This window comes from Pteropus vampyrus, unplaced genomic scaffold (assembly GCF_000151845.1).
Source record: "Pteropus vampyrus isolate Shadow unplaced genomic scaffold, Pvam_2.0 Scaffold28, whole genome shotgun sequence".
Lineage (NCBI taxonomy): Eukaryota > Metazoa > Chordata > Mammalia > Chiroptera > Pteropodidae > Pteropus > Pteropus vampyrus.
Genome location: NW_011888809.1, coordinates 1897975 through 1911524, shown reverse-complemented (window position 1 = coordinate 1911524; position 13550 = coordinate 1897975). Strand labels below are relative to the sequence as shown.

The window sequence follows — 13550 nt, the reverse complement described above, 5'->3', positions numbered from 1 at the left end:
CTTACTGCTCTTGTCTCTTTAATAAATCTTTGCCTAATTTAAGTTCATGAAGGTAGTGTTATTTTCTGAAAGCTTTATTGCTTTACTTTCTACTTTCAGAATATAGTCCATCTGGAATTAATTTTTATGTATGGTGTAAAATAGACGATTTTGATTTGTTTGATTCTGTGTGGCCTATATGTCAAATAGACCAAATGTATTCATCGTGGGGTTCAGATGTTTTATATCCTCACTGACTGACTTGTCTACAGTCATACACCGCTTAACAACGGGATACGTTCTGAGAAATGCATTGGTAGGCCATTTCGTCGTCGTGCAAACATCTTAGAGTGCACTCACACAAACCTGGATGGTATAGCCTACTACACACCTGGCCTCCATAGCATAGCCATTGCTCCTGGGCTACAAATCCGTACAGCATGTTACTGTGCTGAATACTGTAGGCAGTTGTAACAGTGTAAGTACTGTGTAGCTAAACATATCTAAACATAGGAAAAGTACAGTGTAAATGTGGTGTAAAAGATAAAAAATAACGTACCTGCATAGGATACTTACCATGAATGGAGCTTGCAGGATTGGAAGCTGCTGTGGGTGAGTCAGTAGAGTGCAGGTGGAAGTCAAGGACACTACACTATTGTAGACTTAATAAACAGTACGCTTAGCCTACACTAAACGTATAAAACAACATGAGATTAAATCAAACACGAGAAAATAATGCAGTCAGGAGACACGTAAACACGAGATTTGTGACACTGCTGCTGGATACTGTTTTGCAGCTAACTTAATGAGTAGAAAGAGTCCACTCTCAAATAACAGTAAAAAGTTACATACAAACCGATTTCATAGTCATTTATCATCAGGTGTTATGTACTGTACATAATTGTGTGTGCTATACTCTTATACAGCTGACAACACAGGTTCGTTCATACCAGCATCACCACAAACACGTGAGTAATGTATTGGCACTATGACAGCTATGATGTCACTAAGTGATAGGAATTCTTCAGCTCCGTTATAATATAATGGGGCCATTGTCATATATGTGGTCCATCATTGACCAAAAACATGCTGTGTATGTATCAGTTACTGGGATACATGTGTCGAAATCTGGTTGTGGGGTTTGTACATTGTGTCTTTTGCATTCTGTTTTTGCTCCTTATTAGGTGCAAACAAATTTAGGATTATTGCATCTTCCTGGTTAGTTAACCTTTTATAATTATGAAATGTTCCTTTTCATTTTAAACTTTTTGCCTTAAAGTCAACTTGGTCAAATATTAGTATAACTACAACTCTTGTTTAGAATTTGCATAGTAAATGTTTTTTTATTTTCACTGCCCTTATATTTAAGGTATACTTTCTCTTGTAAGTATTACATAGTTAGATATTTTTAATCCACCCTGACAGTCTGTCTTTTATTTGGAGTATTGAGTTCATGAACTTTAAATGTAATTACTGATATATCCGTATATAAATCTACCATATTCCTATTTTATTGTCTTATTCTTTTACTTTCCTCCTGTCTTGCCGCCTTTTGGATTGATATTTTTATTTTTTATGTTATTACTCTTCTCCATTAGCTTATTAATTATATATTCTTTCAGCATTCTTTCAGTGGCTATCCTAGTAAAAACATGCATTTTTTTCTTTCTCGAGTATACTTTTGATTAGGACTTTTATGACTTTCTGGGTAATGTAGAACCTTCTAACATCTTGACTTTTCTCTCCCACACACATACTTCTCATGCTAATTCTACATATACATATACTCTATGAAACATTTTTGTACAGTCACTATTCCTTTAAAGTTATACACATATTTACCCTTTTCAGTGCTTTTTATTACATCTGGCAGTTCCACATTTCTGTCTGGGATCCTCAGCATAAGTAGCTTCTTTTGGTACTTTTTTTAATTGTAAGCCTGCTGGCTGTAGATTCTCTGTTTTTGTTTGAAAACATCCTTATTTTACTATCACTGTTTTCATTTTTTTAAAGGATATTTTTGCTAGGTGTGGAGTTATAGATTGGAAGTTTTCTTTCATGCTTTAAATATATTTGTTGTCTTCTATAGTTTCTATCAGATGTTAGTATTGTTTGAATATAATGTGTTTTTTCCCTCTTTTTGAGATTCTGTCTGTCTTTGGGCTTTAGCAGTTTTATTTCTTAATAGGGCTAGGAGTGGTTATATTTCTTCAGCCTGCTTAGTGTTAATAGAGCTTCTTAAATTTATTTTTCATTTATTTTAGAAAATTTGGTTAGTATACCTTCAAATAATTCATCTGCCTCATTCTTATCCTCTATTTCTGGGGCTCCCATGTATGGAGTTCCTCCTTCCCCCCTGTTAGATTCCTAATTTTAGTCTCTGTATCTTTTGGTTCTGGGATGTCCGTCTGATTTTTTTGTTTTTAGATTCCAGCTCTTTGGTATGAGTTCTCCGTCTTTTCATCTGTTTTCGTAGCTGTGCCTGGTAACTCAGATAGTTGAATCCCCTTGGAGCTGTTTCTTTTGTCTTCTTTTTCCTCTTGGTTTCCAGTCATCTGTTCCTTTCTCGATATGCCTGGTAAATTTTTTGAGTCGATGGTTAAGTATCGTATATGAAAAAAAACGTAAAGATTCTGTACTGTGTTCTCTTCCTCCAGAGGGAATTTTAGTTTTTTACTGATAGGCAAATAGCACATGGGCAAATCGCCTTAATCCAGCTGGGGTGGTCTGTATTTGGGGTTGCCTCTCCTTCTAGGGTATAGCCTTTTTTTTAGGGCCGTCCGTTGAAAGTCCGGGTGTGTGTTGGGGACAGGTCTGTCGAGGCCCCTCTTAGCAGTCCCTGAACTCCAGATTTCGTTGTGCCAAAATCTCTGCTTAGCTTTTTAACTTTCAGCAGGTTCTTTCTCAGTACCCAGTCACACACATACAGTTCAAGAACTGGCAAATGCCTGGAGGCAGATTGCCTGCAGAATGTTGGGTTCCCTTTTGTACGGGATGTTGGCCCATAGAATGGCTGCTTTGGTAACCCTGGTGTCCAGTTTTTGTCTCAGTGGAATTGCTACAAAGTCTCGCGGGTAGCTCTCTATTTGGCCTGTATGCCTTGTGATAGATGCTCTGAGGGGAAAAACTGTAGGGAAAGCCCAGCTAAGCTCAGAGCATTTAGCTTTAATCTTTAATCTGGCTGTCTTGGTGGTTCTCTAATGTCTTCAACCAGTTTCTGTTTGCTTGCTTATTTTTGAAAGTTCACCCAGCTCTTACAATTATCAGAGAGAGGGTTAGTCTGAGAGCATCTGTGGGGCCATAGCTCTAAGTGCACATCTTAGAGTCAGTATTTCTGATCCTGGCACTTGAAAGCCTGAGCAGCCTGACCCATGCCGCTTTCCTAGCCTTGCCTCTTCACAACCGGTTTTGCTTACCCTGTGCTCATCCTAGACTTTCTTCACATCGTTTTATTTTGCCATTCACAATACTCTTTATTCCCACCAAATTCGTAATTCTTCAGGCCAGCACAATTTCTGCTTTTGATACCTAGCACTTTAACCCACAAGGTCCTTCCTCTACTGCGAATTCATAGTGCTGCCTGGCAGACCACTGTAGCCTTTCTTCATTCATAACATAATAGTCTGCATTTAGCTTTCTTCCATTTAGGTGAGAGCAGACTTCATCTTATGTCCCTTTGTACCCAGTTTGATTTGCTGCCTGTCTTGCAGGTTGAAGCGTGTACTGCCAGTGAAGAACCCGACCAGACATCGGAGAGCAGCGAGCGAGAAGTTTTAGAAAGAAAACGGGAAAGCGTGAAAGCCATTCTGCAGGCATATCGTTTTACAGGTTTACTTTTTTCTGGCCTGTTTCAGTCTGGGTCTCTTTGTCTATTGAGTTAGTTTGCTGGATGTAGTATTGGTCCTGCACCTATTTCTCGAGCATTGGTTTTGCCCCACTCAACATACGCACACGGCTGGCATGCAGTTTGGCACCCTGTCCTGCTGGCTTGCTTTATACTGCTCATCAGATAGCTTGAACCCTTCAAGTCTTTGTTTCACCATTAAAACAGGAATTCATTCTGTTATCTGTGTTGCAGGAAGATTGTGGGAAGAACTGGGGACTGTCATAAATTATTTGACAATCAGAATAGGTAAATTAAAAATTTCAACAACTCAGAGTGAGCCAGAGTCAACAAGAGGAAAGAGTCTGATATTCTTTCATTCGACAAACATTTGAGCACATACTGTCTATACTAGGTAGTACCAAAGCAACTGGGATGCAGAGATGAATAACATACTAACTTTGCCTAACATCTGTTGAGAGGTATTGTCTTGTTTGCCTCAGGGCTCAGTGGGAAACTGACCAGCCGAGGAGTCTGTGTTTGCATCAACACTGCTTTTGAGGGGAACCTGCTGGATTCCTATTTCGTAGACCTTGTCATACAGAAACCACTTCGGATACATCACCATTCAATTCCAGTCTTCATTCCCCTAGAGGAGATATCTGCAAAATACTTACAGACTGATATTCAGCACTTCCTGTTCAGTCTCTGCGAGTACCTAAATGCTTACTCTGGGAGGAAGTACCAGGCAGATCGACTTCAGGTACGTCTGGAACCTGATATAGTATCTTGTGGGCCCAGGATAGGCTTAACAGAAAGGAGGGGGGCAAGTTTTCTTTTGTATTGTAAAATGTTTTATAACTGAGCCAGAAATTTGACTATTATCCTTTTAATACTTGTTTATTATTTGTGTACAAGTTATTTCCCCCCCCTCCCCCTGTTGAAACTGGATGATGTTGATGCATGGATGCTGGTTACGGGATTATTCACTCCCAAATGGTGGTCCTTAAGGTTTTCTACTTGACGCTTTCTTCTCTTCACAAAGTGGTAGAGTACACTTGCTGTACTTTTAATTCAGCAGGGTGGTAGAGTACCTGACGTGTTGTGCTAAGTGCCTTGCTGAACCTTGAGAATTATGTTTTCTGCTTTATCCATCTTTGCCTAAACTCTGCCCTACCTTAGGGTTGAGCGATTGAGCTAGCATGGGGTAAAGTGAATGCAAAGAGAATCAGTGACAGTATATGCTTAGCGCTTCCCCTCTGTGTGTTTGGAATGACACTGAAGCTCCTGGTTGTCAGTTAAATAAATTGATACGTGTATGTAGACACAAAGCATATCATACATATGACGTCAACAAAATTCTTGGCAGAAAGTTATTTCTCTTCCTGCAACCCCAACCCCTGCCTGTTGAGTGTTTTCTGCAGCTCTTCCTAGGCTGCCACTGACTCTTAGTTATGTCTCTATCATTAGTCCCTTTTTCAGGCCTGCCTTTCCTTTATTTCTCTAAAATTTAATTAATGGGCCCTGTTTTTGGTAGACAAGGAAGTGTCACAGCCACTCACTGCCTTTGGAGCTGTAATTGTCATTTGTGTCTGTTTTGATCCCCACCTCCATTAGAGTGACTTTGCGGCCTCTCTGGCTGGGCCCTTACAGAGAAACTCGCTGTGCAACCTGCTCTCCTTTACTTACAAAGTAGAGTCGAGGGGCCAGTCCTTCTCATTTTGTGCTAGACTGCTGTATAAGGACCTCACAATAACCCTTCCAACGGATGTCACCGTTACTTATCAAGGTAAGAGGAAGGATGCCTCAGTGGGGAAATTAGATAATATGCTCTAGGTTATTCGGGTTGAATGAAACAGGGTAGAATACAACAGTTGGACTTGAGAGACTTTTCTGTTTATGTACTATAAGCAGAAAAATACAAAGAAAGACAATAAAATACAAAGAATATTTTGTTTCTACTGGTTTTTCTCTTTGTAAGTAGTAAACATACGATTATCATAGCTTTCCCTCCTTCTCTGCTCCTTCCAACTCAGCCAGTGTTCTTTCAGCTTGTAATTTTTCATTGGAGACCCCACTTGAAGAGAGAGCTAATGAGGCTGAGTCATAGGGTCACTGTGGTGAGAGAACCAGAAGACTCATTTCACCATGAAGCCGAATGGACACAAGTCAGTATACATTTAGCTCCCTGGAGACTATTCTCTAAATGGGAAATTTTCAGGGCTGCCCAAGAGATTTTTTTTTGTGATCTTGTTTCAATTAAATGTACCGTAGTGATGTCACATGGCCAGTAATAAAAAATAGGATAAGTTTTTTAGGGGGGAGAAAATTTGAAGCTGCCATAAGTTTCATACTATAAGTTTTCAGTTTCTCTGGATAGAGTAAGTTTGTGGTCTCAAAATTATATTGGTCCAATAAGGGCCAGCCTCTCAGCTCTAAGCCAATAAAGTAAAGTGACTTGGGTCCAGAATATCAGTGATCCAGGTTCTGATTCCAATTACACTAGATGAGACTGATAGAATCTGCCTTTTTTAGGGATGGATGCATTACCCACCTCATGGGAAGAACAGCGAGCACACCATGAAAAGCTGTTTTGTACAAAGCCCCTGCACCAAGTGTTTGCTTCGTTTGCTAGAAGAGGAAAGTTGGATCTGAGCCTGGTCTACTAGAATGCTGTTTTCATTGAGAATACATCAAAAGTGAGTAAACAAGTACACAGTCCCAAGCGAGGTCCTGGGAACTGAAAACTGTTGAAAAGCTCAGACTCCTTGCCTGGAGAATGTCCTTGCAATGAGGATAGACACCCACCTCATCAAGATGATAAAGGGGCAAGTTTGAGTCCATAGACAATGGCATTTTTGGACAATTCTCCATGATTACCTGGTCACTTGTTAGGATGTTCAAGATCATCTCTTCTTGGAGATGCTGATTTGACCATATGTTTTAGCTGAAAATCAGAATGGTTTGTGGGACAATAGGAGGCATTTTGTGAAAGGGAGTATGTACCGCTCAACTATAGAGTACTTCTAGCTTTTATGAAAGCTTAAGTAATTCTGCTTCATTCTCTTATGAGACATTTGAAAAGAGTTCTTACAACACTCTAGGTTCTTATGAGATGAATCGTAGTTGAGTGAGATGTTTAATCTTCGGAGCACTGTATTCTAGACTACTGCTTTGAAGAATATTGTATGAGAAAATACTGTGGATAAAATAGAGTTCTGTATATCTAATACTTTGTTTCCTTAAACATCTCTAGAGTTGACTCTAAGCTATAAAAAAGCACGACCAAGAGTCTGCTCATAACTCAGTTGTTGCAAGGGAAGCAGACCCTTGCTCACCTTCCTCCTGCAAGCTCTAGGCCATTGCTGCACAGTTGTCCTCCTCACTCCTGGTCCAACTAGTAGTGCACCATTTCCCCTTATAACTATGGCCTTGGATCTGCAAGCACTTTTCCTTGGCTTAAGGAAGTAAGTGTAGAGCCAGTTCGCAGATGTGTTTAGCTGGCCAGGTCCTGCCATTTTAGTTCCCGTCCCCCTTTGCCCAGTCACAAGTAGGAGTCATTCCTACTCAAAGCCTAGCGCTGCATTCGGGCCTCATTTTTAAATGGGTACTTCCTAGACCTGATGAGTGAGAAGTAACCCACATGTGTGGGAGGAGCACAGGAAAGGTTCAGTCAGCTTGGACCATCACTTAGAGGAAAGCAGCTGGCTTACGAATAAAAGGTACCTTAGTTCATGCTCTCGTGCCTTCCGGGCCCTGCGAGGACCGGAGGTGTGAGTTAGCGAAACAGGAGAGGCATCAACAGGATTTTCACAATGATCATTCAAGTCGAAGAAAGCTTTTAATAAAACAGTCTTGTTCTTTGTCAATATCTGTAAATTCTCTTTTAAAGCAGTAGCAAAGGCGACTGTAGCAAGAGCTCAAAAGGCAAGGCAGTATCGGAAAGTTTGTAACAGAAAGTTAAAAATATAAATGTAGAAGATCTGTTTATATATTTTTCTTTCAGAAATAAATTCCCTTTCCCTCCCTCCCACCAGGTAAAAGGAAATATTGCACTTTCTGTTCTCATAACTAAGGTGACGGGTTCCAGAAGAACCTTTCAAGATTACCAGGACAAGGGCCCTTGCACCTAACTTGGACCATGTGGAGACAAGCAGGTCTCCAGCTTGAGCTCTCTTCAGGATGAAAAGCACTGCTTTCAAGTCACAGCTGGGAGCAGAGCATTTGCTGGCACAGTTGTCCCACCCTGTCAAGCTTCCTCTCAAGCTGAGCTTCCCCACCTGTCCCCAGCAGCAAAGGCAAGTTTGTTCCACCTGACATATTCCTGCTCACAGTGGCCATGGCCTCTCTGGGGGAGAAGGGCTGGTTGGAACTAGGGCTTTGGAAGGGCAGTTCCAGGACTAAGCCTACGACCCCGACTCTCGGGGGAAGCTACAGGCACACTAAGGATAGTGTGACCACCCTCAGCTCACATGCCCACGAACAAATGAAGGCTTGAGGCGCTTTTTAAACCTAAAGTCTATAAGTGTGCATGTCAACAAGTTGGGAATGTTGGGCATTTGACCTTTCCCAAGGCCCTTGATTCCAAAAAACATTCTCCCTTTCAGACTCTGGTGAGGCTAGAGGCCATTCAGGAGTTGTCTACCACCTGGTGGGGCAGTGTGACAGAGGAGCCGTTAGGGAAGGTGGCTGGCTTGTCACGGCCTTTCAAGAAAAAGGTTAGCAGCTCCCCTTTCCCTTTCACAAAGATGGGCCCTCGCCTCACGAAGCGGAAGCCGTACTCTCGGAGGATGGCCTGTGTGTCTTCTACCACCTGTAGAGAGAGAACAGTATAAGAGCTTGGGTTAGAGAGTAGTGCCAGACTGAGGCTACCCAGGTGGTACCCCCACCTGGGGCCCCCTCCACCGCATGCGCCAGAGCAACAGAACAGTGTGGTTTGCCTGGCTCGTCTAGTGCTCGCTCCTCTGGGAACTTAGACTTCCGGCTCCTGTTTCCTTTGCCCCTTTTGTGGTGCTTTCCCACCAGACCAGCCACTACAGGTCAGGGTGGCCTTGGGAGAGCTGCTGGAGGCAGGATGTTATTAAACCTGAGTTTTGCCAATGGGGTCGAAGTATCCTCTCTCTGTCTGAGGCATGAAGCATCTTCCACTCATCGCACTGCCACCTTAGCATTCTGGGCCAGAAAGACAGCAGTGTGTGGCAAAACACGTATTCCCTGGAGCGGAGCACATGCTCAGCTCCGTGGGTAGGCGTACCTGAATGTTGCCCATGACCCCCGTGGACTCCATCCTGCTGGCTACGTTGACTGTGTTGCCCCAGATGTCATAGTGTGGTTTCCGGGCTCCAATGACCCCAGCCAGTACCCCTCCTTTGTTCATGCCTGAGGTAGACAGAAGCATAAATTCAGCACAGCCACACGCCAAACCTTGCATTGCCATCTCAGAAGCTCCCAGCTCCCCTTACAGAATTTGCCACCTCACCCTAGTACAAGCCTCCTAATTATGTAACATATTCCTCATTACACTTGTTTCTCTAAGCTCCTGGAAGACAGAAATCACGTCTATTTATCCTGCCCTCACCAAGTACTTGGCAAACCGTCAACTACCCATAATATGCTGATTAATTTACTCAGTATGGAAGTTGCCAGTTTCTAACACACCTGGTGCCGCATCTGAGGTGAGCAAAGCCCTCAGCAGGCACAGAGGATTCCTTGGAAAAGTAGACGACAAACTTCTCAGCCAGACTCAGAAGGCAGCTGTCATTGTAAAGACTGTGAGACAGAGCTAGCTGACCGCCACTTTAGTCCAGTTTTCGGTTTCACTAGAAGAGACTGGACTAAAAGTCCCTTTTGGCTCTGAGTGTATGGCTCTCCCCACCCTAAGTTTCTCAGGTCTTTCTAAGCCTCTCCTCCTTCCTGCTGGTTTGCTGAGTCCCCTGCATTAGAAGGAGCACATCAGGGGGCAGGTGAGCCTAGAACCTTACCTATGCGCAGCATGAAGTTGTTGAAGGACTGGTTGTTGATGTTGGTAAGCGTATCCTTCATGGCTAGTGCGAAGTCAGCCAGATCAGCCAGGTGCTGCCAGCGCTCCTTGTCTGACTTCTCCTCCTGTGCCAGAGCAGCGGGGAGGGCATCAGGAGCCAGTCTGGGCCCTTAACTGCAGCCGCCTACTCACCTTCTTTCCTTAACATTCTAGAGGGCAGTCCCTTCATCTGGCTGTTAAAGGCCTAGTCTTCATTTTTCCCCCACAAACCAGCACCCTTTTTAGTTCTAACTTGCCACTTGTCATGTGACAGAGTTCACATGGGCCCCTCTAGGTCTAAGGCAAAGACTGGGGCCGCGGTGGGAAAGACAAATCTTGCCCAGCCCATTTGCTTCCTGTTATGTCTCATCACCCCCTTGTCTGAACCTGGTCTTCAAATGTGGGATAGTTGTCCTCATTTTGATTCCTCAACTAGATTATAAGCACTTGACGGTGATGACCCACCTTAGGCATGTTTCTTTAACCTCGTACATAAATGGAGATGGCGGTTGTAAGATAAAATAGAATGGTAATGTATTACAGATAGCCCTTGAGACCACAGGCTCCACAGATCTGATTTAACTTAACCAGTGGGCCCTGGAAATGTGCCTTTTCTAACACAACAACCTCCCCATCCTGGAAGTTTTCATTGTCCCATATTTGCGTAGATAGTTTCAGCTGCCTAATTATGAAAGTATAGAAAGGGGCATGGCCAGTTACACATAGCATCTTATGCCTGACCTAAGCTATGACGCTGCAGTGGGCAGCTATATGTGTTCTATTATCTCTCTGCTCATTACACTTTCTCAGTAAACCCAAATTTAAATTTGCATTGCATGGTCTTAGTGGTGTGTGTCTGTACTACTGCAGGGCCTTTTGTACAACAGTGCTTAACATTAGCCACTCTTGTAAACTTCTTGTTTCCCATGTACTGGGCGTGGGCTGCCTGTCTCTTGCCTAAGGGGTCAGAGCCCCATCTCCTCTCTAGCCATTGAGGTGGTTAGGTACCTTGTTGGAGCTGGTAAAGCCATTGGTGTTGACATCTGGGGTGACTCCTGAAGCTGCCATATAGGTACTGCCAATGGTTTTGATCTTGGTGATGACCCGGAATTTGGGATTGTCCAGGAGCTAAGGCCAGTATTAAGGAAGAGAAAATTGTCAGCAGAGATAAATGAGCCAACTAATGACAGATTTGCCTGTCTACAATGACTCCACAAAACTCTAAGAGATGCGTCCCTATACAAGTTATACTCTGCCACATGATCCCAGGCAAATTTCCTGATTTTCTGAGTCTCAGTTTCCACAACCTTAACATTGAGATAAAACTGTCAGTCTTCCAGGGTGGTTGAACATGTATGTAAAAATATCTTCCATGATGTACAAGTTACCTATTAAATGTTCAACGAATCTGAATTTGAGGGTAGGAGGAATCAGAGGGGCCAGTCTTGATCCTATGAACTTGTGAGTAGTTTCCCATCTCACCCCCTCATACCCAGCATTTCCAGATGGCTGCAGAAGCCTAAACATTAGAGGGAGGGACTCATATGGGGAATGTAGCCAGTTAGAGTAACTCCTCAACTTCCCTTTGACTTCTGCGGCCTGTCCTGAGGTAGAACTTGGAACGAGCTGGCTTTGGCAGGAGTGGGGCAGGATGGACACTCACAGAGTCAAAATCTGAGATGATCTCGTTGAGAAAGCGCAGACACTCAATGCCACCATTATTGATGCTCTCCTCTGTGTAGAAGTCAGCGAAGTTGGGCAGGGAGGCAAACATGACTCCAATCTCATCATAAGACTGGCTGTACAGTTCCTAAAAGGAGGTGCAAAGTAACTGACAGATTCACTTCTGCAGTGCATTATTCAGTCAGCATTCCACACCCATGATAGGTACACTCAGCTTTTGGGACACACATCTCCCAGATTATCCCAACTTTGAATAAATAAAAAATAGCTTTTCTTGTCCGTATAACAGCCCCAGCTATGAGAAAAAGGAGAGGAAGTGAGGCATAAGAACCATTCTGTTTGCGAAGATCACAGCTGACAGAAAGGTGGCTCTAGCCAGCTTCGTCTTCTGAATCGGGGCCCTCCCAGAGATGTGTGGCCCACGGAAACAATGTTTGCGGCAGGCCCCCGTTCCACGCCACAAGAAGCCTGGGTTTGGAGGTGCTCCCTGGCGGAAAGCCAGATGAAGACACACAGCCCATGGCCCCGTGCTGGGGCATGAGGCCACTCCTTACCTCATCTCTCTTCTTGGACCCCAGGAAATGGCGTGCCACGTGCTCAGGCAACATGTTGGTGACCAAGGCCTCATTCCAGCGTCGCATCTCATAGACACGTTCCTTCTGGTCATGGACCTCAATCTTCCATAAGAACAGTGTCCGAGCCAGTTTTTCCACCTGCAGACACAGGCAAGGTATATGCTCTAAGCTGGCCATTGAGGGAAAGATGAAAAATGGGAACCTGAGTGGAGGGGCTCCACATGGCAAAATTGTAAGAAAGATGGCTACACTGCAAGGGAAAGAAGGCCTAGGAATTTTGAGCCACTTGATCAAAAAGGCCACCCTAAGTTGCAGTGAGGATCCTGGCCCTCGTGGTTACAGCAGAGATCTAAAAGGCCTGAATGTGTGGGGCCTCCTGGGACCTGTTACAGATAGCTGCAGTGAGGATCTCCTAGTCCAGGGAGGAGTCCCCATTTCCAGCAGGCCCTACTTGGCCAAGAAGTGCCTTGAGGAGGCTGTACTTTCCCTGGCTGGCCACTGGGTGGCACTTGTGCTAACATGGAGCACTAAGTCCCCTGCATGGATACCTCCCCACCCTCTTCCTTTCTCTTCTGGCTGCGTGGCCAGTGTTAGTGACCCCCAGAGCCAGGGTGAGTGAAGATCCATGAGCCCGTGGCCTAGGGAATAGATTTTATCCAGGCTTTGCTGCCCCGTCCCCCATGTCTCTTTTAGCACCATGGAGGACGTTAGAAGGAAGAGGTAAATAACTGTTTTGTCTGTATCACTGAGAAAGAAGCCAGAAAATGGAGAAGGTGGTGGCTTGACAGGTTCACATGCCATGTTTGGTAAAGGAAAGCAGTACCCTTAGGGGCTTGGTTCTTAGATCCTGGGCCCGTTTCTCAGGAGGCCCTGAGAGGTCATGAGCAAAAGAGAAGTATGTGCAGGCACTCACGTGGCGGGAGAAGTAGTAAAAGCTCAGCATCATGACGAAGATCATCGCTGTCATCGAGTACTTGGAGGGCAGCAGGGGCAGCCTGCAGGGCAGAGAGCAATTCACGGGAAAGTGTGTCCACGCCGCCCTTGGGGAGAGTTTTATTCCCTCTGCTGACTGTGCTCTTTCCAGTAGCCCAGGGCCCTGAGACTTCCCCCAGCTCCTTAAGCACCTTCACATCAAGTCCAGATGCCCCCTGGGCAGTAAAGCTGTCTTAAATCACTGGGCTCCTGTCAGCCAGCCAACCCTGGCCCCTCCTGGCTGCACTTGGAACCCGCATCAGGGCTGCTCCCCTGATGTTCAACAAACACCGCATCACCTGACTGACCCCAGAAGGAGCTGCAGCCACGTAGGAATCGAGAAAGGAGAGACTGACGTCACAGTGATGGACTAGGGCATCATACTTTATAACTTCGCCCGGGTTTTTTTGTGGAGCTGTAGGTCTTTGTTTCCATTACTGTATAGTATTCTGTTACATGAATATACCAGTTTTCATACCCACTTACTGTGATGTAATTT

At 44.3% G+C, this 13550-nt stretch overlaps 2 protein-coding genes across 7 annotated transcripts in view; one reads left to right on the top strand and one right to left on the bottom strand.

Moving 5' to 3' along the window:
- The window catches only part of CENPO (centromere protein O), a 13242-nt gene extending 4336 nt beyond the window's left edge, over positions 1–8906 (top strand). For 5 of the 6 annotated variants that reach the window (XM_011356555.2, XM_011356551.2, XM_011356550.2 and 2 more), the window contains exons 4-8: positions 3690–3807; positions 4306–4565; positions 5420–5591; positions 6338–6501; positions 7840–8906. In XM_011356555.2, coding sequence (XP_011354857.1) covers positions 3690–3807; positions 4306–4565; positions 5420–5591; positions 6338–6471 — 684 coding nt within the window. In that variant the 3' untranslated portion in view covers positions 6472–6501; positions 7840–8906. Of the gene's footprint in view, positions 1–3689; positions 3808–4305; positions 4566–5419; positions 5592–5838; positions 6082–6337; positions 6502–7839 lie in introns of those variants that run through there. The other variant, XM_023528534.1, reaches the window with a different exon arrangement.
- The window catches only part of ADCY3 (adenylate cyclase 3), a 73609-nt gene continuing 68364 nt past the window's right edge, over positions 8306–13550 (bottom strand). Inside the window, exons 14-19 of the mRNA XM_023528500.1 lie at positions 12059–12217; positions 11485–11631; positions 10830–10949; positions 9784–9907; positions 9057–9181; positions 8306–8615 (exon numbers count right to left, since the gene is read on the bottom strand). Coding sequence (XP_023384268.1) covers positions 8433–8615; positions 9057–9181; positions 9784–9907; positions 10830–10949; positions 11485–11631; positions 12059–12217 — 858 coding nt within the window. The 3' untranslated portion in view covers positions 8306–8432. The remainder of the gene's footprint in view (positions 8616–9056; positions 9182–9783; positions 9908–10829; positions 10950–11484; positions 11632–12058; positions 12218–13550) is intronic.